At 43.9% G+C, this 27,250-nt stretch overlaps 1 protein-coding gene across 1 annotated transcript in view; it reads right to left on the reverse strand.

The window, feature by feature from the left end:
- Positions 1-27,250, reverse strand: part of NPLOC4 (NPL4 homolog, ubiquitin recognition factor) — a 42,233-nt gene that overhangs the window by 12,800 nt on the left and 2,183 nt on the right. The window contains exons 2-12 of the mRNA XM_073312048.1: positions 25,647-25,727; positions 22,320-22,432; positions 20,225-20,407; positions 17,470-17,518; positions 16,354-16,448; positions 15,032-15,155; positions 14,129-14,308; positions 11,152-11,238; positions 9,505-9,576; positions 8,627-8,753; positions 5,836-5,996 (exon numbers count right to left, since the gene is read on the reverse strand). Coding sequence (XP_073168149.1) covers positions 5,836-5,996; positions 8,627-8,753; positions 9,505-9,576; positions 11,152-11,238; positions 14,129-14,308; positions 15,032-15,155; positions 16,354-16,448; positions 17,470-17,518; positions 20,225-20,407; positions 22,320-22,432; positions 25,647-25,727 — 1,272 coding nt within the window. The remainder of the gene's footprint in view (positions 1-5,835; positions 5,997-8,626; positions 8,754-9,504; positions 9,577-11,151; positions 11,239-14,128; positions 14,309-15,031; positions 15,156-16,353; positions 16,449-17,469; positions 17,519-20,224; positions 20,408-22,319; positions 22,433-25,646; positions 25,728-27,250) is intronic.

Consider the following 27,250-nt stretch of genomic DNA (forward strand, 5'->3'; position numbering starts at 1 on the left):
AGATGCTGTAAAAATCCATGGGGCCTGCTTTTGATTATTTAATCTTATTTAAACTGCTATGGGCACAGAACTAGCCAATTTTCTGAACTATGCTAAGGACTGCCATGTGCTTTCTACTCACTGAGAGGCAGAAGGGCTTCCTGGTACAGACCAGGTGGTTACTGTAGGACAGCTCTCTCCTACCAGCTGAGACAGGGTGACCTTTGAACATCTATCAAGGCTCTTACTGCTGGGAACTCTCTGCATGTGGCAAGCTTTTGCAAGAAGAATAAACCCAGTGTCCTTCCATCCTCCCCCACAACGATCCATGGTTGGGGACAGAGAACTCTATATTCAAGGAAGCTCCTCCCACAAAACAAAGGCATGCACAAGAGGAGAACCTTTGTGGTATGAGGTTAAGATGGTTAAGATTAAGATGGAAACACCCCCTGGTCCATTCTCTGGCCATTCCCGAGCAATGGCCGGAAAGAGCAGTCACCACAGCACCCTTCTGCAGGTTTTAAAGGAAGAACAAAAACTGGATTGCAGAGCACTCTTTTCTCCACTTACAAGAACATTCCTCCATGTTTTGGTTGCTCAGAGAATTCCCGTCATCATAACCTGCAGGGATTCCTCTAACAAAGGCCAGAGGTGCAGTCGTGTTGTATGTAACAATTATCAGACTTTCAAGTTTTACAGACAGGAGGAGAGGGAATTTATAAATTGAGCACCAGTAACACCGTCCAGTCCAAGACTGGTATTGGGCTAGGAGAAGTTGGGGTTGGTAATCCCATTTGGCCTTAATAAAAAGTGGCAAAAGGCTGTCAAGTCACTCCAAGAGCTGGATGGAGTGGGCTTTTCCAGAGCTTGAACGGAAACAAAAGTTGAACAGCTGATGCTTCTCGCGCCGATGCTGCACGAAGCTGAGCAGTTGTCCAAATGCAAAGACCAACCCACTGATCTCTGGCATGAGGGGAAATGTCCCTTTTGTAATACAAGTGTCATTAAAAAGGGCTTTAATCTTTCCCCATCCCAGAGCAAGTTTCTTGGATATTAAAGCAACAATAAAATGTAACACACAACAAGATGTGACATCTTCTTGTTTGTGCTGAGATCCCAGGTATTTGCCTAAAGTTGACAGAAGAATCTAGTCCCACAAAAGTACCAACCCATGACTACTTAAATGCTTCAAAGGGTCCATAAAACTCAGAGCTCTCACTTTTTTGCTCCACTTGATGAAATGTTGAGACATCCATGAAATAAGAGTCCTGCCGTGCTACCACCGACTCCAAGACAGCGCTGCAGCCTGGGGTTCGCTGGGGTGCACAACAAAATGACAGCTTGATAATGGAAAGCCATGAATTCTGCAGACTAGGTGAAGGCAGCTTGAAGAGTTTGCAGCATTCACACACAATGTGCAGCAATGGACATAGGCACAAAGCACCCAGATGACTGTAAGGATACATACACCATCAAATTTCCAAAGGTGCTGAGCACCCACCGCTCCCACTGACTTCGATCCCATTATCAGGCCCCCAATGTTTAAGTTACATTCATAGCTTAAGCAAGATGGATAGATGCACTTATTTACTTCCCATAAATACACGAAAACAGTGAGGAGACAGAAGACAGAGGGCAGGGACTTCTAACATATTAGGATAAACCCAAGCCTTCTGCAGTCCTGATACAAAGTGGAATCTTTAGCCTGCCCATACTGCTGGAAAATGAACTAAGGAGGAGGTTAACAATACCCTGGCCTCTCGAGCTACAGGAGAGATTGGTTATCATAATTACAGCCATTGTGTGTCTACATATTGAGAAGAGAGGGGGCCTTGAGCAGATTTGCGTGGAGTTACTGTTGTTGAGAAGTGCTAACCGGTCTTTCTGCAACATCGAAGTATAACAGAATGTTGTACTGCAACACCTGATAGTCCTCACTAATCCCGCACTTCGAACCACTGGGTTTACCAGTGGGATGGTTTTTCCTTTCGAGTTGATCACGATGAGAAAATTATTTAGCAGAGTAATTTATATTCCTGATCCTGAAAGCCCCCGATTTTCACTCCAGAACACATTTACAGCTTTCACACCGCACAGACTGAATATCCACTCAGAGAAAGCGCCAAGCTGCCAGTGCTAATGGGATGGTTTCTGTGAGTAGCAGGGCAAGAGGCCAATACAAAGAGAAAGGTAAAGACATACAGGAATCACAAGGCAAGCGGCTAAGGAAAAATACTTTGGTTTATGAAACAGAGCAAATCTGGTGCCATCAGTTTTCCTGTTTTCATGATATTTAAGACATGTCTACAGCTGATAGACCATTGAGATAAGTCACACTTGTTCACATGGGAATCTTATTTTCAGCAACAGCTGTAACACACTGAGGGGCATGCTAGCCTCTGACCCCGTTCCACAAATGCATCTTGATATGCGCCATACAAGAAAGCCTTGATGAATGAAGAGAGCTGTTATTTTGCCTTGAAGCACCTCTTTGCCTGCTTGCCAGAGTCCTCGAACCTGTAACACTCTAACTAATTTCTCCCAGCTGTATGGCTTTGATCCCTGACATAGGCTTCTATTTCTGCAGCATTACTAACTCAGAGAAATTTCTTAAGTCCTTTCAAAAACATCAACAACACATATTAAGAGTAAAGATACAAGATCTTTTCCTTATGTGATGAGCAGACTGTAATACGCTTGCCGCTTTATATTTCTCCGGCTTTACACGGGTCACCTTTTCCTACTGGCAGGAATTTAAAATGCATCTACTCTTTTATGCAACTAGTGGAGACAGGAATTTAATAGTTTCCCCTCCCACATTCGGATGCTAAATTGTTCTATAAATATATTCCACACTACACAAACATTGGCTTCTTGGTTCTCATCCAACCGTCACAATAAACTTACATTAATATTGCCCCTTTCATCCTAAAGTGCTTTTCAAGCTGATACACACACTACATATATGAATTATTCTTGCTCACCAGTGAAACAGTCAACCGAGGTGAAATGTGGCAGCTGCTTAAGAGCCCACAGCAATCCTGCACGACAGCTTAGGGCAGGAAGCAAAAGGCTGAAGCGTAAAGGTAGACAGACTAATTATCAAGCTGGACATTGTCTGGTGACCACAGTGCTTGAGCAATGCTCCTGCTATCATGCTGACAGGTGTGGCCAGGGTGTTACATTACTAACCATCTTTGTCTTCTCACTGCAAGGCCAAATCTACTCAGGACTCTTGCTCCCAACAAAATGCATAAGCAATGCTTCGCCAAGCTTGCTGTCACACACCCAGTGACTATGAGGTAGTGTCTCTGACCTCAGGCCTTTTTGCATTTAATGAGACCCAAATGGTCTTTAAAACCAGAAGTGACTAAGCTTCCCATCAGTTTAAAAATGTTCCAGAAAAAGTCCAGGTACTAGAGCCAAACATGTTTGAATTCAAAGGACAACTACACCCACCAGCGCGCCCCTCAAGCCTTCCTGAAGCACATAACGAAAAAGACAATTATGGGTAGGAGTTATAAAACATTTGAAATACTCTGAAGACTGACCCAATGAATCACTGGTTCATGGAAATTTCCACAGAATGCTGGAGTAATCTGTGATCACTTCGTTTACCTCCATTGCTTCAGATTAAAAAGTAGAGTTTCGAACCTGCTGGAACATACACTGGCTTCTTGCGACTCTGAACGTCAGCACGCAGCATTCTGCAATGCCTCTGGACGTGGAGACATGGGCTGTGGCCAGTGCAATGCTCCTCCGTGACCTGAGCTGAGTCGTTGCTTTCTGAGATAGAATACTGCATGCAGGGATCGGCAGTCAGCAGGAGCTGCACCTTCACTTTCAAGACAAGTGCAACTGCACCAGCTTTATTTATTCAAATTAGGCACAGCCCATGGCCTCCGACAAGGTGCCAGGGAGACCTTCAGTTGGCCATTTGGGCACCCTTTGGGAATTGCCTGTATGCTGTTGGACTTAGAATGGACTTAGAATCAGCTTCATTGGTGAGAACACACTTTACAAGCACCATAAATGGGGAAAGACGCTAGAGCGATGAAGAGATGTGGCTGGAAGGTGTTTTGGAATTTCAGGTGGCATCAGGGCAAGCCAATAGCGTGGTATTGACAGGAAAAAACCGTGCAGAGCAACTCACTAATCAGCAGTTTCCTGATCTTCACTCAGCACCACTTTGGGGCACACAAAAGTATTTCTGCAAGATTTGCTAATGGTGTACGCTGCCCTCATTTTAACAGCGCCAAACAAGGCAGCCTGGCCTAGCCTACACTTAACGAACAGTCTCAAATATGACAGGAAGAAGTGTCACAAGCAGACCAGATCACAAACATCAGATATAAACAAAGATGAGATAGCTGGCTTGGATGATGGATGGCCAATTCCTTGGCAAGTATCTCTGTTAACTTCATTTTCTCCATCCTTGTTCGTGAAGCACCAAAACACAGCAAGCAGGATTTCTGAGAAGCAGCACCATTATTCTCACCGAGATCCTATTCTTACTTTTCCAGCCCAATTCTGGAGAGGCAAGAGGTTTGAAAAACTCTCGGAACAAATGTCTAAAGTGAATACTCATCTCTAACAAAAGCTACAGAATCCAAACATGCAGTAGTCCAGTTACTGACAGAGCTTCTGCATGCCACACTGCACGTACGGTTCTGACGGCCTAACCCTCTTGAAGATTCCTGCTCTGAAAGTGGGTTGAGTCCACTGTGCATCAGGAGGGGCTTCTGAGGCTTATCATGTGACCCAAGAGAAAGGACCTAATACCAGGCACTAACTGCACCACCAGAGAGAGAAAAGCCAGGGCTGTGGAATTCATTCCCAGGGGATGCTGTGAAAGCCAAAAGTATAACTGCGTTCAAAAAAGAACTAGATAAGTTCATGGAGAATAGGTGCATCAGTGGCTATTAGCCAGCATGGTCAGGGATGCAACCCCATGCTTGGGGGTGACCCTCAACCTTTGACTGCCAGAAGCTGAGAGGGGAAGACAGAGGTGGCTATCTCCAGAACGGCTATTCTGTACACTCCCCTGAAAGCTCTGGCACTGGCCACTGTCAGAGACGGGATACTGGGTTCGATGGACCATTGGTCTGACCCAGAGTGGCCGTCCTTATGTATTCCCATCCCTGCTTTTTTTTTTTTTTTTTTTTTTAAAGTCTACTAACCCCTTCCCTTCCCTGCTTTTGTACTTGCAGGCTACTGTTCCCCTTCGGTTGGGGTATGTGCGGTCTCTCTCTCCTCTGGTTGGCGGCTCTATTTGGGCAGACTGGGCCTTATTTTCCATTTTCCTGCTCAGTGTGTTATCGTAGAGTGCCTGATGCTGTTCTGTAGGTGTCTTATAAAAGTATTACATACAGTAAATTCTCACCATCTCGTTAGGAACCTGCTTTTATTGCAGCTTTAACTTGGTGCCTCACTTTGCTTCAGTGCACAGTGTGTGTAAATGTAATTGGGGAGAGGAGGAAGCAAATACACTCAGCAGGGGATTAAAAGTCAACAGAGAAGCGTAGCAGCCACTGCCAATAAACACAGAAGATGTGGTTAATTCAGAGTGCCTGCTACAGGCCCTATGTGCATCACTGCAGACCTCATTTATAGGCTAGATAGCCAATGCCTACTACTGCACTGGAAACCTTAACAGCACTTTTAGGAGGAGGAAATTAAGCTTACACAATTGCTTCCTGTGGACATGCCGTGAACGGTTACTACCGAAAATAGTTCAAAACCTCAAAGCGTCCTGTCACTGAGTTGGATACATCGAGTTCCAGACCCTCAGCAGAACTACCCCTCCTGCTCTCTCTCACACACACTTTGGCTGTTATCTTTAGTCATAACCCTTACCTTGTAGAATACGTCAGGCACATATTGCTCACTGCTGGACTCCTTCGCGTAGCCGAGCTCTGGTGCATCCCGGCACGGCAGCAGGCACTCATCCCGTACCAGTGCCATGCACTGATTAGAGACTTGGTAACCCTCAAAGTGGACCTGGTTGTCGGGACCACCTAGAATAGAAAGTAACTTTTAAACCACTCCAGTGGAGGAATTGATTTATTTTTGTAAGTCACCCCTGGACAGCATTATGGTTTAAACAGCCAGATTAAACATGACATTGGCTTTAGATATTAATGCAAGTTGTGTCCATGGTTTTCTATATTAGGAAGTACTTTTAAACAGGCATTCCCATAAATGTCCTATATTTACTTTATGCTGCACCCTGCTTCAAGAGCATTTTCATAGCTAAACTAATGGTTTCAATTTCTGGGGTGAAACCCTGGCAGGACTGAAGTCAATGGGCGTTTTGCCATTTATTTAATTAGGCCAAGATTTCAACCTTGGTGCCTTGCAAGCCTCCCTCTTCATCAGAAAAACTCTTCAAAATTAAAACCAACAATATAGTTCCTACTGTCCTGTTTTATTTCTGTGCACTAGGAATTAAGATCTACACAACAAATTCCAGGCTACAACAACTTAGGTTGATCACCTGGCAAACATGGCTATGTGCAAAAGCATAGCATTTTCTCAGCCAGGAATGGATGGGTCAGGGGAATTCTGACACACACAACCAGAAGCCAAGACACTAGCTTCAGGTGGCTTTGTCATGGATCACAAAATCAGTGCTTTAATTTGGCTAGTTTAAGCATCAGCAGGCTGTCCGCTACTAGAACATGATGAGATATCAGAGAGAAAATTAGGCACATATAAATGGTAAGAGTCTGTTGCTAATCTGTGAAGCAGGACGCTGTGAAGTGAAATTAATCCATGCAGGGGATCTTAAAAAGGCAATGTTGATGGTGCAAACCGCACATTTACATTTATACTGCATACAAAGAACAAACCAAGTGCTTGTACAGAAATGTGATGGGAAATTATCTGGACCAGATGATCAGAAAAGGAAACATTCATTTCCTAGCCTCTGATTTCTAGCCTTCGTCTCACTCTGCTCTGGGGCAAACACTCCCAGAAATGAAACGTGGGCCAAGACACGAGGAAGGCCTGAACAAAGTGAACCACCATTTCCTCAGTAAAACACCTTGTTTAAAAAGGGATATACACATTTATCTTGTAAGAAAAGATGAATGTGTTTAGCAGCCCGGAATGTGTGAGGCAGCTGTCTGATCACATGGACCTTTTACTGAAAAAGGCCCCAGAAACATCTATAAAGCTTGGGGCTCAGAGGAGGCAATATAATATTGCACTTTGGTTCTTTACATTGGAATTCATGCTTTTTTCATTGTTTAAAATAGACCCCCAGAACCTGGTTCAGGGAAACCTTAAACAAAAACATCTGTGTCATCTTGGAACCGAATGGCAGATTGAACTTTTAAGGCTGTAATTTCCCCAGCACATGCCAATGCCTCCATGAATTGGCCATATGTATCAGAGTATTCTACTGTACTCTTCAGAGGGTCTCTGTAAAAATCTCATGTGACAGAAGCCTGCAAGATGCTTTACTTTACATATTTTATTTAGTTAACAAAAACATTTCACACGCTTAGGAAGATTCCGAGTTTCACTTTGAAGGTTTTTTCTAGTATCTGTTTCTCACTGATGGATACTTGAGGGAATTAACGGTGCCTGGCTTTACAGTGAACCATCACAAGTAACTTTCAAGACCCCAAAATTCTTGTGTCCCAGTACTGCAGCCTCCATCGCTTCAGCTTACGGGGCCTGTACATAAGACCTTTGGGAGCTAGAGAATGGTGTTCCCCAAATTGTCTAGAATACATCGCCGCTGCTGGGTCGCAAGAGCGGGGAAGTCAAAGCCACTTCTCATGCACAGCAGTGCTCTATCTGGTACTCTGGCCTCTTCCACTCTTCCTATGGAGCTAAACGTAGAAGAGGTTAATTAGCATGGACTAACGGACTGAGTACTGGACAGGGAGTAAAGAACTCCTGAGTTCAAGTCCTGGCTTGGCAGCCCATGGCCAGTCACCATCTCTGGGTCTCAGTTCTTAATGCGTCAATACTCATTCTATACCTCACTGGAGAGACGCACGGTTACTGAGTGCACAATGCTCTGAAGATGTGGCACGTGATGCAAGCACTAGGTATTATAATTCTATTAGCTCCAAGTAACTAAAAAAGAGATAGGGCACTTGAGAGAGAAGTGCCTCCCCGAGCACAGTTGCATTCAACTGGTTGAAATCTGTTTTATGAATCGGGTCTCGAGTTCCACAAGTCCATACCCCCTAGCCAGGGACTCGGGCTGCTGTTTTTTGTGGAATCTCAAGAGCACGTTTTTAAGAGAGGTTGTAACGTTTAAGAAACAAACAGGCCGTCACCCTTTCACCATATGGTATTTGTTGTTAATACTAATTCTTTTCACTCCTGGTTGAAAATTCTATGGAGGTGAAGTAAGAGAGCGTGTGGGTGGGGGTGTACACTCCATTGGTCCTAACAGCATTAAAGGGGCCTAGGGAAACATGGAGTAAGGGAAATCTATTGTACTTGATGGGTTTGAGAATGACCTAAAACTTGTTACTAGGACTGATGGGAGACAGTTTGAAAGATTTCAGGTGGTCAGGACAGCCTGTAGCTTGATGGGGAAGAAGTGCATGTTCCTTTGGGGTGACCACAAGAGAGAATCCCAGGGGAAACGAGGGTTTAAGGGCAACTCTGTGCCAGTTGATACCTGTAGCCATAACAGTGACAAATTTGGATCCAAAGTGACCATCTGGAGACAGGCGACATATGTTGGGATGCCGGTTCTGAAAGTTTCCAGCAGTGATGCACTCTTCTGCACTTAAAAAATACGTGTCCTAGGGAAAAACAAAACCAAAACACGGCAAGATGAGATGTGCCCCACCTCCATTTCACTGGGCTGCCATTGAGGGTGCCCTGCTAAAAATATGCTTCTGAGTACAGCATCTGTGAGAGCTGTGCCTGGAATACTACTAACATAGGGCATAAAGGACTGAATACAGGGGACTAGGCCAGAGTCCTAATCCTGGTTCTGTCCTGTAAATCATTTCCCCTCCCAGTGCCTCAGTTTCTCCATCTGGGAGATGGAGATAATATTGACACATCACAAGGAGACAGGATGGTTGAAGATAAAAAGCACCATGCAAATATTACACTTTAAGCACTCTGAGGTTTATTTAGACAGCAATGCAGTCTCCAGAAGATGCAATTCTGATTTGCTCACCAAAGTCTCACCCCTTACGTGAACCTGCTCCTGCTCCCTACACTCTGCCAAAGTGTCTCTTAACTAATCTTTCTGTCTCAGGAGTGGGGGAAGGAGACTTTGTACTGCTTCATATGCTTGTGGTGGGCTCCCAATCAGCATTCACTGATCACACTGCTACTCCTTCAAATGCCTCTGAAGAGCCAGGTGCACCATGAAACAATGTAATTCCAACATACACACCCCACCCTACACTGCATTGGCTAGACTTGTGTCATCCGTTTCAGCTCTTCAGGGCAGGATTCTGCTGGGCGGAGCCTGCATTTATGATGCTCTATAAACAACAATAAATACAGAAAGTAATTACTGATGCTCTTGCTTCTCACCTTGTTTCTGCTGTATCGAACAGTCCCCTTCCGTGTATCTTCAGAGACCAGATCCGTAAATATCCAGCCAACCTTTGAATTGAAACAAAACAACCCCCCACCTTTTTTTTTAAAAGGCAGTCTCTTTCACTCGTACGAGATGTTCCTCCAGCCTCCCTGTGAGGGCCTGCTGTGCAGCACCCGACGGAAATGACTCTCCCAGATGCGTCGTGCTCATCTGAACACAACTTACACATCTGTAATGTCAACTAGCCAGCGGAGGGGACTTGCAGTTCTTTATGTCTTGCTGGGGAATTTTTTCATGGAAAAACCCGGAGGCTCCAGGCCTTCCTTCACCTCCCCCACAGCAAAAAGCCATTTGCTGTGCAATATTCAGAATGAAACAGCATCAGCAACACCCGGAGATGACACCATGTCTCAGTGATTTCATTTTCTGACACTAGTAGTCACTCGTTAACATAAAGCTAACATTTCCCACTCAATTCTAAAGTAGCCCCAATCCCAGCCTGCTCTGCTCAGAGAAGCAATTTATTCATACCTTTTCACTGCTCATATACTACAGATATACTCTTTATTCAAATCCTCCCTTGCAACTCACTTCTCCAATATCAAGCCGTTCAACTAAGAAATGCTGCTACTCGCAGGGAGGCCATGAAACAGATGGAGCATGCACCGCAGATCTGCAGCCAACAGTCAGTAACAGTAATTTTTAACCCTGGTGATTTTAACAGAACCAATGTGAGGAACAAAGAAAAAACTGGAGTCAAATAACATCCACAGATTCCTTGCTTCAGACACTGGCAGTAAGACACAGATTTTATCTTGAGAGAGCAAGAGAGCTGACCACAGACGTGTGAGTACTCCTGCCTCTGAGCAAGACCTCCAGCTTGAAAATATTCAACATCAGAAAATCTCAGAACATTCAATACTTAGTGGTAGCATGGCATTGTGAGTGATACCCTCAGACAGCCTGGAAAATTAAATATAGATCTGAAAGTCATCTGCATACAGAGGACACTGAAATCCATGTGTCTTGATTAAATCACTGACAGGTTGCAGATACAAGAGACATAAAGGACTAAAAGCTGAACTCCACATCTAAATTGTACACAAGATAATTCTTGCCACATATAGCCCCAAATGAATACTGAGAAACAGGCACTGTGGTTTTGATAGCTGGAATCCTGAGCAAAAAAAACTCCACACAACATCTCAAAGAAAGAATAAAACCCGCAAGAAAACGCAAACCACAACTATGCCAAATTAGCACCTGCCAGAGATGTTACAGAATGTGTTCATCTGAGGGGAAAGCAAGGAGAAGTTTGGTTTCAACTACTCTTCTTATCCCTTTGATACTCTTCTAATCCCTTTGATGTCATTCAAGACAGAGGACTGCTGAGTTGAGTGGAACAGCCCTGCTGTACTGCTCAGTATTTATGCACAGAGAAAAATTCTTATTTTACTTTAACACTTGGAAGCATAAGAGCTATTGGCCCCAAGTAAACATAAGCTAGATTTCAAAATGTGCCCAGCCTTAATTTAACCCCATCAAGCCAGGGAGAACCGATGTGAGAGGAGTCACTGCTGCAGAGAGAGACCCAAGAACCCCTTGTCCCAGACACATGTTAGCCAGGAACATTTTCCTACCTTTCTCAGGCCAAGTTTTGCAGCAATCTCATCCACAACCTCGGCTTTCGGATCTTCTAGGAGCTCCAGGCTGTTCTGTGTGCCAATCTGTAAGCAAACAACAGAACTGGCTCATAAAACAGAACATTCAAAATCCAGAGCAAACCAGTTTCTATCATTCTGACCATTTCAAGAGAGATTGTCTAGTAGGTGAGGCAGGGGGCTGGGAACTCAGCTACTGAGTTCCATTCCCAGCTCTGCCACTGACTTGTGAGGACCCTGGGAAAGCCAGTTTATGCCCACCTCACAGGAGTCCTGAGGCTTAGTCTGCAAAGCAAGAACAAAGGGGCTCTATATAGACAATTACACATTGAACCCATCGCTATGGTCTCGGAGCACTTCTAGAGAAAGGCATAGAGGAGACCATTTTTCTGTATCCCTGTTCGACTTGGCAAGTCTAGGCTCATGTTGTGTTTGTTCAAATGTTAGAGTAGCACATAGGAAGGATCTTGGTGAATCCAAGAGCACACTCAGGCTTTCCTCTCAGCTCTGGAAAACAAGATTCAGCCATCTGGATGTGCTTTCAAAGGCAGGAGTTTTTGTTGTTGGGTTTTGGGCTGGGGAGGAGCGGGGCTGAGATGCTCTGTCAGACAGAAGAGCAGAGTTTTCTCTCTCCAGGACAGTGGAGGACGCTTCCTCGCTTTTACCTTACACACCATCGTGGTGCTGGAAAAGACACTACAAGCTGCACTGGCTTCCAATGCTTTTGTGTGTCCCTATAAAGGGCTTATAATGACACTGTGCAAACAAGCTGGGCTTGGCTGTGCTGGCATTTAATAAAACCAGCAGAGTTGTTAAAGGCTTGAAAGGCTATTCACATGCGCATGCAGTAATCAATTCTCAAAGAGCTGAATGATACTTTCAGTACTGACTGTGACTTTACTCCTAGTGAATCCAATGACAAATATCAGGATTAATGAAATTCATGCTCCATACCTCCCTCAGTAGGGTGTGTACATATACATACTATGCCTATCACACACTAAACACATACAATTTGAATTCACAATAGACGGGACGTGAAGAGTCAAACTTGATCTAAAAATCTGTCTTTGGGCACGGCAGGCTTTATCTCTCTTTCTATGTTGCAATATTGAAACTGATGCAGATGCCAAAGTTTTAACACTCAGCTTCCTCGATTGTGTGGATTTCAAGGAGATTTTTAAACATGACTTGAAGGCACTTGTGGCTTGACAGAAATATAACACCTGCTGCTTTTCATTATAACCCTAGCGGGCTTTTTCGTCCTTAAAAAGAGAAGTTAAATACCACTCCAGCTTCACATTTTTGTACCCTTACTTGCAGACGCCATGTTACATGATGAAGCCTTGTGTATAATGCAGCCCTTCAGTGAGCAACTATACAAGGAGATACCTCCAATACCCTTTGCTAGTCTTAACATTGCTAGAGAGACTAAGACTACGTCTACACTATGGACCTTACAGAGGCACAGCTGCGCCACTGTAAGGTCTCCTGTGTAGCTGCTCTTTGCTGGCAGGAGAAAGCGCTCCTGACAGCGTAACTAAACCACTCCCAATGAGCAGCGGTGGCTATGTTTTTGCCAGTGAAACCTATGTCAGTCGGGGGGGTGTTTTTTCACAACCTTGACCGACAAAAGTGGTAATGTAGACGAAGGCTAAATCTGGCTGCTCAGTTCCATTCTAAATCAGTGGGAAGTCAGGCACTTAAAAATCACAGCCTAAGATTTTTGAATGCCCTCGCACACTGCTCTCCTGAGGTACTATTCATACTCGACACTACTATACAGTGTTGTTGTAGGCGTGCTGATCCCAGGATACGAGAGAGACAAGGTGGGGGAGGGAATATCCTTTACTGGACCAGCTTCTGTTGGTGAGAGACAAGCTTTTGAGCTACTCAGACCTGGGGAAGAGCTCTGTGTAGCTTGAAGGCTTGTCTCTCACCAACAGAAGTTAGTCCAATAAAAGAAATTCCCTTCCCCACTTGTCTCTCTATAGCACTAGACATTGTCAATTACATCATTCAACGCACACAGCTTCAGCTTGTTAAGGTCTGATTCAGTTATATTAAAATCTATTTTATGTATTTGGTTTCACTAAAACAGGCTGAGGTCCAACCCTTTAAAGATAAGGCCGGAAGGGTTCTTAGGCAGTGACTAGCGCCACCTAGTGACTTTTACAACTTTTACGTTTACAACCAAAAGACGCAAAACACCACAGTAGAAGTTAAAATATGAAAGTGGGGGTCAAGGTAGTGCACGGGAACAGTCTGCATCAAGGTGCTGGCCGGCTCATCATCAAACTTGACAGAGCTTGAAACGATAACGGCAGAAAGAGAGCCAGTGTCAGGTAAAATCAAACCCTAATTTACTCTCGTCTAAAATGCAGGCTACCAAGACAGTGTAAAGTTAAAACTTGAGGTATTCTGCTCCAAACAGACCTACCCACCCCCACATAGCTACAGTAGATTTCTATATGACCGATTCTTATCTAATAAAGAGAAACAATGCAATATTGACCCAAAACGTTGGTTTTGTAGACTTTTTACAACATTTGAGGGCAACAGAAATATTTCTATGAACATGTTTTGAAACAAACATTCCCCACTGAAGCCTTTGCAACCCAAAAAATTTCACAGAGAACTTGAAAGCCAAACCCATTCTAAGGAAGTCACTTGCACTTTGTTTCCTTTTGCACTTCCCTGTGCTTCGGCAACTAAAAATCATATAACACAAACAGTGAAAAGCAAATCTGAGTGGTAATTTCAGTGGTAATAATCTAAGATGTCACTATTAACACAGACATTTACTCACAATATATGATATTTATCTTGATAGTTTCCCTTTAGGATCTACTGCAGGAAACATCACGTGATGTCCTGAACAAAGTGGGTTCCCCAGTCCCTGATTGCCATCTTTCAGAAATAAAGCTACGACATTCTTCTGCTGAGTTATTTTTACCTGTGGAGGTTCATAGATGGCAGCTACCTCAGCCCTGATACCCAGAGGGATGTCCTTGTGCTCTGTATATCGTCCATATAAGTACCCAAAATGCTGGTTCCCTGTCTTTCTCCAGAAGTCGAGGAAGCGATCGGCAAGCGTGTGGTTCTCAAACATTATGTTGTCAACGTGCCTGTATTTCTGTTAGATAGAAAACAAGAGTGCTTTAGGCCAACGCCCTGATTCCAGACCAATATAATCAACTAGCTTGCCTGCTTCCAGTCCACTTATGTCTCTCCAGACCTGCCTGGGGTGTCCCCCAACAATTAAGGAAAAAGAGTCAGAATCCTACTGGAGCAAGGGGAGGGAAGGGGCAGCTAGCTTGCTCCCTGACTCCTCCTTCCCACGACTGCTCTATCCCTCCCTGCTCCAAGCTCCTGCTGCTGCACCACACATCCCTGCCCACCAGAGCAGAACACAGTGCAGGCAGGGTGAGGGGAAAGCACTCAGAATACCCAGCGCCCAAAATCAGTTCTGGCTTCTTGCTAGGCCAATAATCCCACAATCCTTTCTGACTGCAAAACACGATGGAATTTCAATGGGTTGCAACAGGAAGTTGCAAGTGGTTTTTCGGGTCCCATGTGGGCGAAGAGTTGAGAAGCACCATCCCAGTTCAGGTCCATGCAGATCTCCTCTGCACTATGGGGAAATTACTGAACCCAGCACATTTCAGAGTCTCTCTCTGCAGCAGCGAAAGACATTAACCAGCCATTTCCCTAGCAACTGACAATATGCAAAGGCTCCCAAACACCAAGATGGCTGTTCTCCTGGATGTTTTCTCCCGTTCAGAAATAAAAAAGGTAAATAACAGCTTCTCTGTGTAGAGAACAAAGAGACCTCAGCACAGTCAATGCCAAGACTCACCTGTCTGTTGAGAGTGATAGCACTCGGCTGACACTTGGTGCAAATGCCTTCTGGCCAGGGAGGATGCCCCTCACATCCAGATTTAATCTTGCAGCTGATGTTTTCCAGTGCAACGAACTTCCCCCTGAATAAGATCAGAAGAAAGGTGGGTTTTCTTTAGCATATTAGAATACCTTCTGCCTCCTAGACAGGATCGAGCAAGTCAAGCAGCAAGGCACAGAACAGACATTGTGCACCTCTATAGGATACTGCAACTTGTCCAAAGTCACACAGTAATTCAGTAGCAGAACTAGCAATGGAAGTCAGGAGTCCTAGCCCTTCTGCTCCAACTACTGGACAACTTTCCAGTAAACTGGTGGCTCCAGCAAAAGTGTCAGAAATGCAGATAAAAGTCATTTGGCTGTAGTTTAAACAGTTTATATTGCACATGGGAAGGAACGTGTTACACGGCACGACCAAAATTAGTTTCCTTTTATGTGCACAAAATTTTGTGCAAGCTGGAGTTCTCTTAAAATGAAAGAATCCATGCTTGAAAGTTTCGTTTCAGCAAGACAACCTCCCCACAGTATGAGGGGAAGGTTCCACTTGTTTCCTCTTTAAAGGAAAGGCATGCTATAATACTGATGGGTTCCCAGCCCTTAGCTCCAGGGAAAGAGACCTGTCCTGCACAGAATGCTGCTGACCACGTCAGTTTGTGGCCTTGCTTTGCAGCCATAGGTTTGCATTTGACATCCAGTGGCTATTTGAGTGAGAGAAGTACATAGTATGTTCGGCACCTCCTCCGCCTAAGGTACGTACCTGGGCCTCATAACGACTGTTATCTAGGTACCCAAACTAGTAACGAGTTTATCCTCACAACCCACTGTGAGGGAGGGAAGTGCTGTCACCCGCATTTTGCAGACAGAGAACTGAGGCAAAGAGTCTTTCCTGAAGTCACACAGGGAGTCCGTGGCAGAGGGGATCTAGGCCCCAAGGGAATCTGAGCTTTGATTTTCTACAAATCTTAGTACTTAACTGAAAAGTAGAAGTGGATTTTGTCTAAAAGCTCTTCTGATCCACCAAAGCACTGTCCATCCCGCCCTAAGGTCGACTCCTGGCTTCTTGATCATACTGTGCCCTTTCTTCCTTCTACCTGATCTTCCTCCCAACTTCAGCAATGCTGCTTGTAAGCAATTACCTTGCCACAGTTTAAAGTGAAGCTACTTCTTAGGATTCATATCCCCCAGGGTTACCGTATAATAGCTATTACCAACAACACTCATGCAAGGTTTGTGTACTTTGTTGTAGCTACAAGGTTCCCTTAATTGCAGTGAGTTTCTTACTTGTCTGCTCCTCCGGTCAGCTTCCTGATGTAGGCATGGAATGACATATGCTTCACAGGAGGTTCCAGATGGTTTAAATAATCTTCATCAAAAGGCTGCCAAAAAACCCACACAAAGGAGAGCCAGGTCAGACACCTGTCTGATAATACATTGATCACTGAACAAATGAGTGTTCTAAATTCAACTTTCCACTGGCTCCCGGCGTGGAAACAATCAAGAAACTCTGGGCTTTTTTTCATGGCAGTTCCTGTTTCATGTGACAGAACCACTGGGACTTCACACTATTTTTAATATTGCTTCATACTTGCTCAAAACACAGATTTTCTCCACAAATCACAGCTAGCCTCAAAGGCACAAGGCTTTTAAAATAATGACAAATAAAAAGACCAGCTGATCAAACAACCTAATAAAGAATGTTCGGAACTCATGGGGTGGAAGAGACCACACTCACTTGGGTAGGCTTTTGGGGGGAACCATTTCTGCATGCACCAGGGAAACAGTTGAGAGTATCTGTTGTCATTATGGTTGTTTTCAATCTAAATAGGGTGCAGTAGAAATCTGAGGAGAAGCACTGAGATCCGTATGGGGGAGGGGAAAGGAGAGTGAAATGAATGCAAGGAGAGGCACAGAGATCCAGAGTGAAAGTGAAGAGAGAAGATAAAACCTCTCACACAAAAGTTTGCCTGGGCTTTTAAAAGTATTTTCTGATAAATTCATTACCGAAGAAAAACAAATGCCCTGGGGGGGAGGGATATCAATCCTTTCAGGGCCATTCAGGGATCTGGGGCAAAAATTCAGGATTGGTCCTGCTTAGAGCAGGGGGTTGGACTAGATGACCTCCTGAGGTCCCTTCCAAGCCTGATATTCTATGATCCTATGAATCATGATAAATCCTAGGTCAGCATTATAGCCAAAGGACGAACTTTGTTTCTTTAGCTATTGTTGGTGTGAACGGGAGGCCTTAGGTAACACATAAGGAGTTTGCCTCTCAGAACTGCTACCATTACAAAGCTTCAAAAAGTGTTTAAGCAGGTACAGAGAGTTTAGAGAAAGAAGTTTAACTTCAGAAAGTAACATAAATAAGTGATGGTTAAAGTGTGTAGTTTGACTCCTTACCTCTAGTGGTACACAATGCACACATTTACCCAAAGGGCCATGTCGACATCTGTGTGAAGAGAAACAAAAGATCACATTTAATAATGGGAAAGATACTCTATGCCAGACTTTACACTCTTTGTATAGTGTAGAGATTTCGAATGTTTGGATAATCATTTGGGCCATGAGCATCTACTGGTACACTGTGAGATAGAACATGGGGGAGAGGAGGGAATCAAAAATAATTTCACATACATTGGGAGCAAGATCTTGGATTTAACCTACAAGTCTGAGGTCACAATCAGACATTCTTAACACACCTGTTCCACTAGTTAAACAGCTCTATGCACAGGCTTCAGATTATAATCCTTGAATTTGTAGAACTCTGATTCAGGGCAGTGTTTCAACTCAGATATACAATGCTTTACGGTGTTGGGGGGGGGGGGAGAGGAAGGGGGAGGCTGCATTACTTTAAAGAAATGAGGACCAACACACTCATCCTTTATCAGTTACATAAGGATGCTCTTGGAACACAGTGAAATATGCCCTTATCTAACTGATAAAATCCTGTTGGGCCAAAAAGTTAAGACAAGGAAAAATCCCCTTTTGAGGTGATCTCCTTAGAACCCACAGGAGCTCTGTTAGGGCATTAAGAACTGGTCAGTACTGGTTCTTAAGAGCAAACCCCAGCAGATGAACATGGCTGTTGGCTCTCACTAGGAGGATATGGATGGGAGCCAGTGCAGCACTGCTTTTAATAAGCTTGTATGAACATTATCTCCCACGTTAAAGGACCACTACAGGCTGCTAATGCACTCAGCAGAATGCCAGCCTCCCATCAAGTTTAGATTGATACGCAGCCACAAACACAACCCTGGACATACATTTTTTATCATCAGAAATATCTGTCATTGTGCTTTGACTCCCTGCTAAGAATACCTTTCTTCTCTTGAAAAATGTGGTCACATTAAACCCAGGTTTTGGTTTGGGGTTTTTTTAAACCAAGAAGTGAAGAGTTTTGCCTTTCTTGTTTGAAGATTAATGTGCCATTTCCCTCATTTATCATCCGCTCGAAAAGGTTAGACAATATTTTCCATTTAAAGGCTACGCCTTTCTGATCTTCCCTTCTGCTGCAGCACTAAAGATCAAACCATATGGGAAGACAACATAACAGGGCCGGGTGGGGCATTCAGGTTAAAAAAGTCCTGCTCATCTTTAAATCTTTGCTCAACACCTCTGAGAAGTTACTTCACAAAGAGGGATCTAGTCCCAAGTCTGAGGGTAAGTGAAAATAGTAATCAGTGTTGGCAATTATTGCCATATCTTTTCCCCAATTAATGCTGTGTGACCACCCGGCCTGAGAACATTTTGTTAAGGTGTGTTTACATTTAAGGCATTATTAAAATACCTGAATGTTTATTTTTATGGGAACAAATACTACATTGCTCATCCAGAGCGCCTCTCAGTCAAAACCAGGAGGCAGTATGGTCTAGCAGACAAAGCATTGGACTGGGACTCAGGAGACATGGGTTTTATTCCCAGGTCTGACACTGGCTTGCTGAGTGACCTTGAGCAAGTCACTTCCTGCCACATGCCTCTGTTTCCCCATTTGTAAAATGGGGATAAAGGTACCTCCTTTGTAAAGCACTTTGAGATCTACTGATAAGCACTATATATAAGGGCTAGGATTATCTAAACACACTTTATAAACACTATGTCTCAACTTTCCCGTGAGCTAAGCAGATATCCTCATTTTATAGAAGGGTAAACAGAGGGCACAAGAAATTATTGCAGTGACCAGGAAGGGAGCTAGGCATCGTGTCCAGGAGTCCTGACTCCCAGTCCCCTGGGCTAGCCGGTAAACAACACTTCCACACACTCCTTTGACTCTTGTCATTTTGCCTTTATAAAGAATGCTGGACCTCAGATGACAAAGGTTCCCAGCAAGTACAAGCCCCCCCCAAGCACACAGGTATCTTGTAACAAGGGATAGCTGTGGTGGCTTAATCTGAGCATGAGGGGGAACATTAGTGGGCTGGGGGAACAACCAGAGCACCTGACCAAAGGCGTGCATGATCCATTGCAACCAAGATCCTCTGTTATTCCTGAATGCCTAGGTAGCAGCCTTGGCTAAAAGGGATTTTTTTCCATTTGTGGCTTTCATGTGGGGTCCAGACTATGCCACAGTTTATCTATGCCTGTCACCTCAAGCCTGGATTAATGTAACACACACTACAGGAAATACACACAAACCATATGGAAACAGAAGCTACTTCAGAACGCAGCCCGCTGCTTATTAGGCAGGTGTCACACTGGGAGCATATTCCAGAATTGTTCTGCACTCTGCACTAACTACCAGTACATTTCTAAACAGAAGTCAAGGTGCTGACTTTAATCTGTATAGCCGTAAAGGGATTGGGAATAGAGATCATCATCAGAGGCACTTCAGCTGGAGCCACCTTGGTTTAAACAGGTTGTGGCTGTCAGCAGGTCCTTCTTGGCAAAGGCCCTACGGTTTGGAATCTGCTTGCACCCTTGGCTTGCCAGAGCCCAGATTTAACTTTCTAGGATAACAGCAAAATCTATTTTTCCTTGTGCATATTTCCAAAGAAGTGTGGGGGGGGGCAATGAGCGGTGTATGGTTTAGAAGGAAGGCTGTTCGTTTAACACACTTACTGGTTATCAGTTTCCTACTGGACATTATTGTAAATGTTAACCACCACCAAGCATGAGGTCAGCACTACAGAATCTAGTTAGAAAGCACAGTAGTACTTACAGTTGCTGGTCTCGATTCCTGTAAATCTTCCCATCCTGTTTGATTAGGTACTGGTCGATCTCATCTTCCACCAAGTGAGGGACCCCCAAGGGGCGCAACAGCCCTTGGGAGATAGAGGTGTCCATGTTCTCAGAGGAAGAGCCAGCAGGGCTCGAGGGGAAGAGGAACAACATATCACCATGCCTATGTGAAGAGAAAGAGAAACAAGCACTGCTTTGGAACGTGCCTAACTTTCTACATACACAGTGGGGCAAACGAGCCATTAGGAAAGCGTCCGCTCTGTAGGTTGGAGTAAAGTTCAAGATACATTATCTTCACCTCCCTTTCTTTCAGCAATAACTCATTTGACCGTAATTTTCACTGTATCCACTCTGAGAAACCTACGGCTTCTGTCTGAGTTACCTGGTGAAATTTCTAAGCTTCCTTACTGGCATGTAACTATAAAACGTACGTTCACTAATGCTCATCTACCACAGCTTCCCAGGTACCAGAACCTGAAATCTGGAGACACGAGTAGCATAAATGACCTAGCACAACACTGACAACCAGCTTCCAAAGCCATTTCATTAGCCAGCTAGCTAGTGCGCCTGCTGTTTTGCCCATTTGCAGGATGCCCTCAAACACTGGTGCTGAATTCTGCCTCTAGCACCAGCAAAATAAAGAGGCAGCTTTCACCAAGAACAGAGCCAAAGAAAAATAAAGAGAACAGAGTGGAAGGGGTTAAAAGGAGAGAAACAACAGCTTCAGCAGGGCAAAGGGCTAACTAGGTTGCCTACACTTGTAGTCAGGTGTCTTCCGAAGGTGTTTTTTGCACTATTATGGAACACAAATGAGTTAACTTTGTTTGGTGCCCTTCCTTTTGCACCAACACCCACACTAGAAAAGGTGATGGGTGGGCTGAAAGAAGATTGCCAATAATCTCTGACTAGGGAGGGCTGGAGCTCTGGCTCATTCGAAATGGACTCCAGCAGCAATGCAGAGTGGGTGGAGGAGTGCAGAAGATAGGGAGGAGGAAAAAATGATGCAATTCCCTCTTGGCTATAGAGGAGCAAAAGAGGAGTCTGGTACAGGCTTATTACAGTGGTGGGCAGCACTATAAAACCCTAAGCTAGGTGACTACCATGGGCTGCCACAGACAGTAACTTTTGGTAGCCCACATTTCCACGATACTGAAACCAATCCAATTTGCCTCGTCACTAGTGACAGACCTGACACAAATGTGACGAAGTGGGGATTTTCCCTTGTTATGTTGTATGAGAACCTGTGTGTGTCTTACTGTTTTGCATGAATGGGGTGTGCGCCTCAGTTTCCCTGTGTATTGCACCAATTCCTAGGTGGTGAGGATAAGGGGGTGTGACTTTTGCGGAGGCTGCTCCATTGCCTGCATGATGCTATAGCCGCCTCTTTGTAACCTGAAACTCAGGAGGGGGATGCAACCACGTGATTTTTGGCTCAGGAAGCGAGACCGAGACCGGCCGGGCAGGGGCCAGGCAGCTGGAAGCGAGTCATTCTGGGCTGGCTTGGAAGTCGGGGAGGACCAGAGCCAGGCTCTGGGCTCCCTTCCCCCCACAGCCCCCCAAGATGGAATTGGCTGAAAGTCACTGATTTCTGTAATAGCAAGCTCTGTTCTATGCTGTATTCATGTTGACTAATAAACCTTCTGTTTTGCCGGCTGGCTGAGAGTCACGTCTGACTGCAGAGTTGGGGTGCAGGGCCCTCTGGCTTCCCCAGGAGCCCCGCCCGGGCAGACTTGCTGCGGGAAGCACGGTGGGTAAGGGAATGCTGAATGCTCTGAGGTCAGACCCAGGAAGGTCGAAGCTGTGTAGGCTTCTTGCCCTGGAGACAGTATGCTCAGAGAGAGGAGGCGGCTCCCCCAGTGTCCTGACAGGCTTCATACAGAGTAGTTCCAGAGCATTGACCTGGTGACTCAGTGACAGTGGACAATTGCAGGGAATACTGAAGCTTGTAGTGTTGTCCATTAGTTACCACATAGGCACAGAAGGGAGAAATTAGACAGGTTTGCCAAAAGGGGTAAGGCACATTCTACTGTACAACGTTCTCTCTGCATCCCTGGTATTCTCTGTCAAGAACTTACTTGATTTTCAGTAGATGGAGGGATTTGTTCTGTGATGCTGTGATCTCACCAGTCCTGTTTCTATTGACGTACACAGAAAAGCCATTATTCCTGAAGCCAAACTCTTTTGCAACCTAGGAAATAAGAGATGAATGAGACAACACAGAACACTTCACATGTGTGTCCTCACTGTGGGGGAGAAAACAGGAAAGGCCTAGCAGTATTTTAACTGAACCCATCCTCCCATTGTGTAGAGAAGATTGTCGGGTAGCTAAAAAACACAAAACCTAACAAGGAATTTACAAGAAAACAAGAGCTGACAGAAATATGGACAGAGCTGACAGAAACAAGAGCTGACAGAAATATGCAGGTCATAAAGACAACGACGGAAGTAAATAAAATACATACATAACATTGAGTGTTTACTATAAAACCAAGCGACCTTCACTTGGGGTGGGGAAGTGTCAGTCACTATTATCCAAATCTCCACTCTCCCATGCCAGCTTCTGCAGAATACTGCACCCACCAAGTCACCTTCGCCCCAACCCACCCCAAACCCCTTTCCTTCCTTCCTTTCTTGTTCAAGAGCCTCACATACGTCTCTGCTCTCATTTCTCAGTCACAAATTTCCACACAATCTTCACTCTCTTCTGCTCCCTTTTTCATTTCTTTACACTGTTGACCATGTGCCTTTCTTTATGCTAGATTTTATGCTTGCAAAAGCCTCTTCTTTCAGACTACCTTTCATCCTTTAAGTGCCTCAATTAAAACCCACTTTCTCTTAACCTTGCAATGTTGACTTCAGTTCAGTAGCATCTCTGCCCATTTATACATCTGATCTTTTAAGAGCTAGTCAACTTAAAAGCTGAGTTAGAAGTAGCTTCAGGTGCTGTACCTGCTCCCCTAAGTCCCTCTGCCAATTTCTGTAGCTTCATTTTTTTTTATATATATATAAAAAATATTTCTCCCGCATTGCTTTTGTCAAACCCACAGACAGAGTAAATGGACTACACACAGGACACAATCAAGCACGCGATCCACAAAATGCTGCCAAGCACACAAAGTAAAATGCAAAACGATAGAATACAGTTTGTTTTCTCTAACCTCTCAGTTATAGTGAACTGAGGTGTGAATTTTAGCAAAAGAAGGTAAGTTATTCAGAGGAATGTGATTTCTAAATTGTCCCTTTAACTTGCGTACTTTACTTGCCTGAAGTGAATCATCAGCTCTTCAGGTCAGAGACCTCGTATATTATGGAGGAAGCAAATTCTACAACTATGAACAAAATTACAGGTTTTCCCAGGTTTAAAGTTCTAACCTGAACATAGGTGGCCAACTGATTCTGCTTTTGCTGCATGAAGCAGAGGAATTCCCATACTAGATCAGACCACTGGTCCATCTAGTTGAGTATCCTGGCCTGGGATATATGGTGTTATGTGCTCTGAAAGATGGAGTGTCAGAACTATTAAGTGCCTTATGGCATAACATTTTGAAATTAATACAGTATTTGTGCAGGATCAACTAAGAGGAGATCACAGGCCAGGAAGGAGCAAAGCCCTGGTTTATAAACTATATCCTCAATAATTAGCAAATGCTACAAAGAAAGTTATGACAAATACAGTGAAAAGGAGATTTGTGTTTTGAGGAAGATATGTTTGAAAGTTCTTCCAATAAGCAGGTACTCCTTTAACAGAATTCTGCCTGTCCTTCATCTTTAGTCTATACAAGCTTTTCTTAAGGTGTCAAGTAAAAGATTAAATTTAATCATAAACAGAAAAAGCTATAATCTGAGGTTTAAATTACAACTGTCTAGTTAGATGAAACACTCTCTATACATATTGGCATTTGAGTAGTTAAACCTAAACCCATTAAGATTCAAGAAGCCTAGTCACTGATGTGTTATAGCCTGTAATGTCTCTCTTAGAATAAATCCTGTATAAGAAAGAAAAAAAAGAGTATCTCCCCATAGCACAAATCACAGAATGCTTAGCTCATCGTCCCTAGCAAGGTAAAGTGAAATCCAGGCAGTTTGGAGGGAAGGATTAAGAACACAATAAAACAAAATATTCCTCTTGCTAACAGAAAAGCACTGAGCTTAAAGATTCCATGTTACTCCCAATGTCCCAGGAGATGGAGAGGAAAAAAAAGATTGTAGGAGGAATGCAAAATATCTGAGATTCTTGCTCCCTCTAAAACAATGAATTTGAGACACTAACCATCTGTGTATCAAACAAAAGATGACCACCTGACACCCAATATAAAATTAACTCTATGTGCTCCTCACATTTCCAGTTATGGAATTAGTTCCCCCAGCAATCTGTTCCTAAAAGACCACATAAGGATCTCAAAATTGCTCAATATCTTTCCCTAACCTCCAAAACTATGTTGGAAGAGCCCCTGTGGCATTCAAAGAACACTGCAACAGAAAACACAAAACAGTACTCAAGGAGCAAAGTAAACAGCTAACAGTTAATTTTTACTCAAATGATGTCTAAAAAGGCCAATCACTTGCGGCAGATATTGAATACTCTCTATATACACTTCCCATTTAATTCTCAATCTCTTCTCCCCCACAAGCCCATTATTTATAGCATTTAACGTAATTTTGTGTGTATACATTGTAGTTCTTTCTTTTCAAGTCTCTGATTTATTCGGTGACATTGAACCAGGGTTGATGTTGGTGACATGACTGGAAGTATCAAGGTGGAAAAGGAATCAGATTAACTCCCTCTGCACATACTGTTAGCAACAAGAGGAATGGAATGTGAAAGCATGTAAAATTAATGCAGTTTTGATAAAATGTTACAGGACTTCCCTGTATTAATTCCTGTATAGATGTACAGACCAAAAAATATACAGTCCAACCCATTTTAAAAACAAATCATGTCTCATCACCCAAAGTAACAGTTTTCAAACAATGAAGCGTAACTGATTTTTCAAGCAATCATACCTCGAACACCGTCTCAGTCACTGCTTTATCAGAATTTTAAAACAACAAAGAAAATCACACCTGAGAAAGTTGAGGTTGAATTTGTTCACATAAATTGGGATGAGGGTTTCAAAACTGGGTTTAACACAGAAAGCCAGTTTCAGTGTAAATGTGGAGAGATTGTTCTGGCTAATGCATGCTGATCCACGCAACCACCATCAGGCTACCCTGATTCAGTTGAGCATATATCAGTCATTAAAGAAAGTCTCTGTGTATATACCCAGTAAGCGAAGTAGTTCCCAAAAGCACAGTCATCTGGAGTGGCTAAATTCTGGGCAGCCAGAGCACTATCCTAGCTATGCTCAGAAGAGAGCAGGGAAGCCGGCAGATAAGTGATGAAATGCTGAAAGCCAGGATACCTTTTTTAGAAATGTTGCAACTGTTTCTCGTTTTGCTGCTGTGATGCGCTTCACTCCCTCCGGCGACTGGACACGGATTATCTGTGGAGAATTAAAAGGTATATTCGGTCACACAACAAAGCAATACTATGTCCTGTCCTGGTTTCGCTTCTGAGCGATAGATGTTCCCCACTTTTGAAGACATGAAACAAAGCAAGTATCATCACAACCTCTCACCCTGACCACACCCTTTTCTCATTACTGAAGTCATTCTTAGGATGCAATTACAGAATTATGGGGGGGAAGTTTACCTACCATACCCAGAGCATAAAACCAATAATTTCACATTATTTGCTAGATACTTTACTCTGAAATACAAGGCATTTTTACAAACAGATTTAAAAAGTTAATGATGGCACTGAGCTTATTTTTCTGATGAAACTTCTGCATTTAGACATGAAGCAAAACATGCAGCATTATTAGAGGATAACTCAAAGCTTTTATGAGAGCAGTTTAGTCAATCCCCCAAGTTCCTTTACAGAGGAACTTGGATAACCTGCAGTATTAAGGGTCATCTTCAGTGTTATTTCATTTCAACCACATTACTGACAGTTGGCATCTATTTCCAATAAAGAGAATAAGAGAATTTTAAGTCATTGGGGCATGAGGCATTACTGGGGAACGTTAATAGAATTTCCATTGCAAGCCTCCATTTGGGATGGGAGAGATGAGTAAAGCCACCTGCTTTTGGGAAAAGGGGCCAAAGGCAATTGTTCCCATAAAGGCAGGTTTGGCTGTGGATCAGTGGCACAACTGTCAGTATGTCTTACACTTTCTCAGGAGTGTGAAAGTGACTAAAGCTCTGCCAGCACGTCAGAGCTGCTGCAAGCCCAGAGTACAAAGCAGCAGGACGATATGCAGTGACGAGCCAGGCTGCTCTTACAAATACCAATCTGAAAGACAGCCGGGCATAGCTTGACATGTGACAGCAATAGGCTGCCAGAGTGCTCCAGAATGCCCTCCTTCAAAGTTATTTTCTCATGTATTACCGCTCCACTGTTCTGTGTGTGAATACATGGAACGTGCTAGAAACAGGAAATGTTTGTAACAGACTACTCTCTTGTTCGAGTGCAAATTGCTGCACTGTCTCTTCCCTCAGAGAAGTGTGCACAACACAGGTGAGGGCCAGATTCATTAACACTATATTTCAGGGTGCACCTAAAGGACTATGGGATAACCCCCACCTTGCTTTGATTTTTCAAACACGCATGGAACCTGAACACACACTGCATTTCCTGCTTGGAAAGCCCCCTACTTACATTTAATCAGCCTAAGAATGCTGAAACAAGGCTCTAAAGATCTTTTAAAATGTTCAAGTGTCTCACACTTGTGGGGCTTACTGAGACTATTTGATGGGCTAATGGGACTCAGGCTGTTGAACACCCTGAAGCATTCTCTCTGCCATTGGCTAAGATGATGATGTCTCCACACAATTCCCAGGTGGCACTGGAGCTAGCCAGAGATCAGAACAGACAATATTTAACCTCCTGGCACTAGAATGGCAGCGTAGAGCTAAACCACCGGGTCCTAAGTCGAACCTTTTCTATAGCAATATATGACCAATC

This window comes from Lepidochelys kempii, chromosome 14 (assembly GCF_965140265.1).
Source record: "Lepidochelys kempii isolate rLepKem1 chromosome 14, rLepKem1.hap2, whole genome shotgun sequence".
Taxonomy (NCBI): domain Eukaryota; kingdom Metazoa; phylum Chordata; order Testudines; family Cheloniidae; genus Lepidochelys; species Lepidochelys kempii.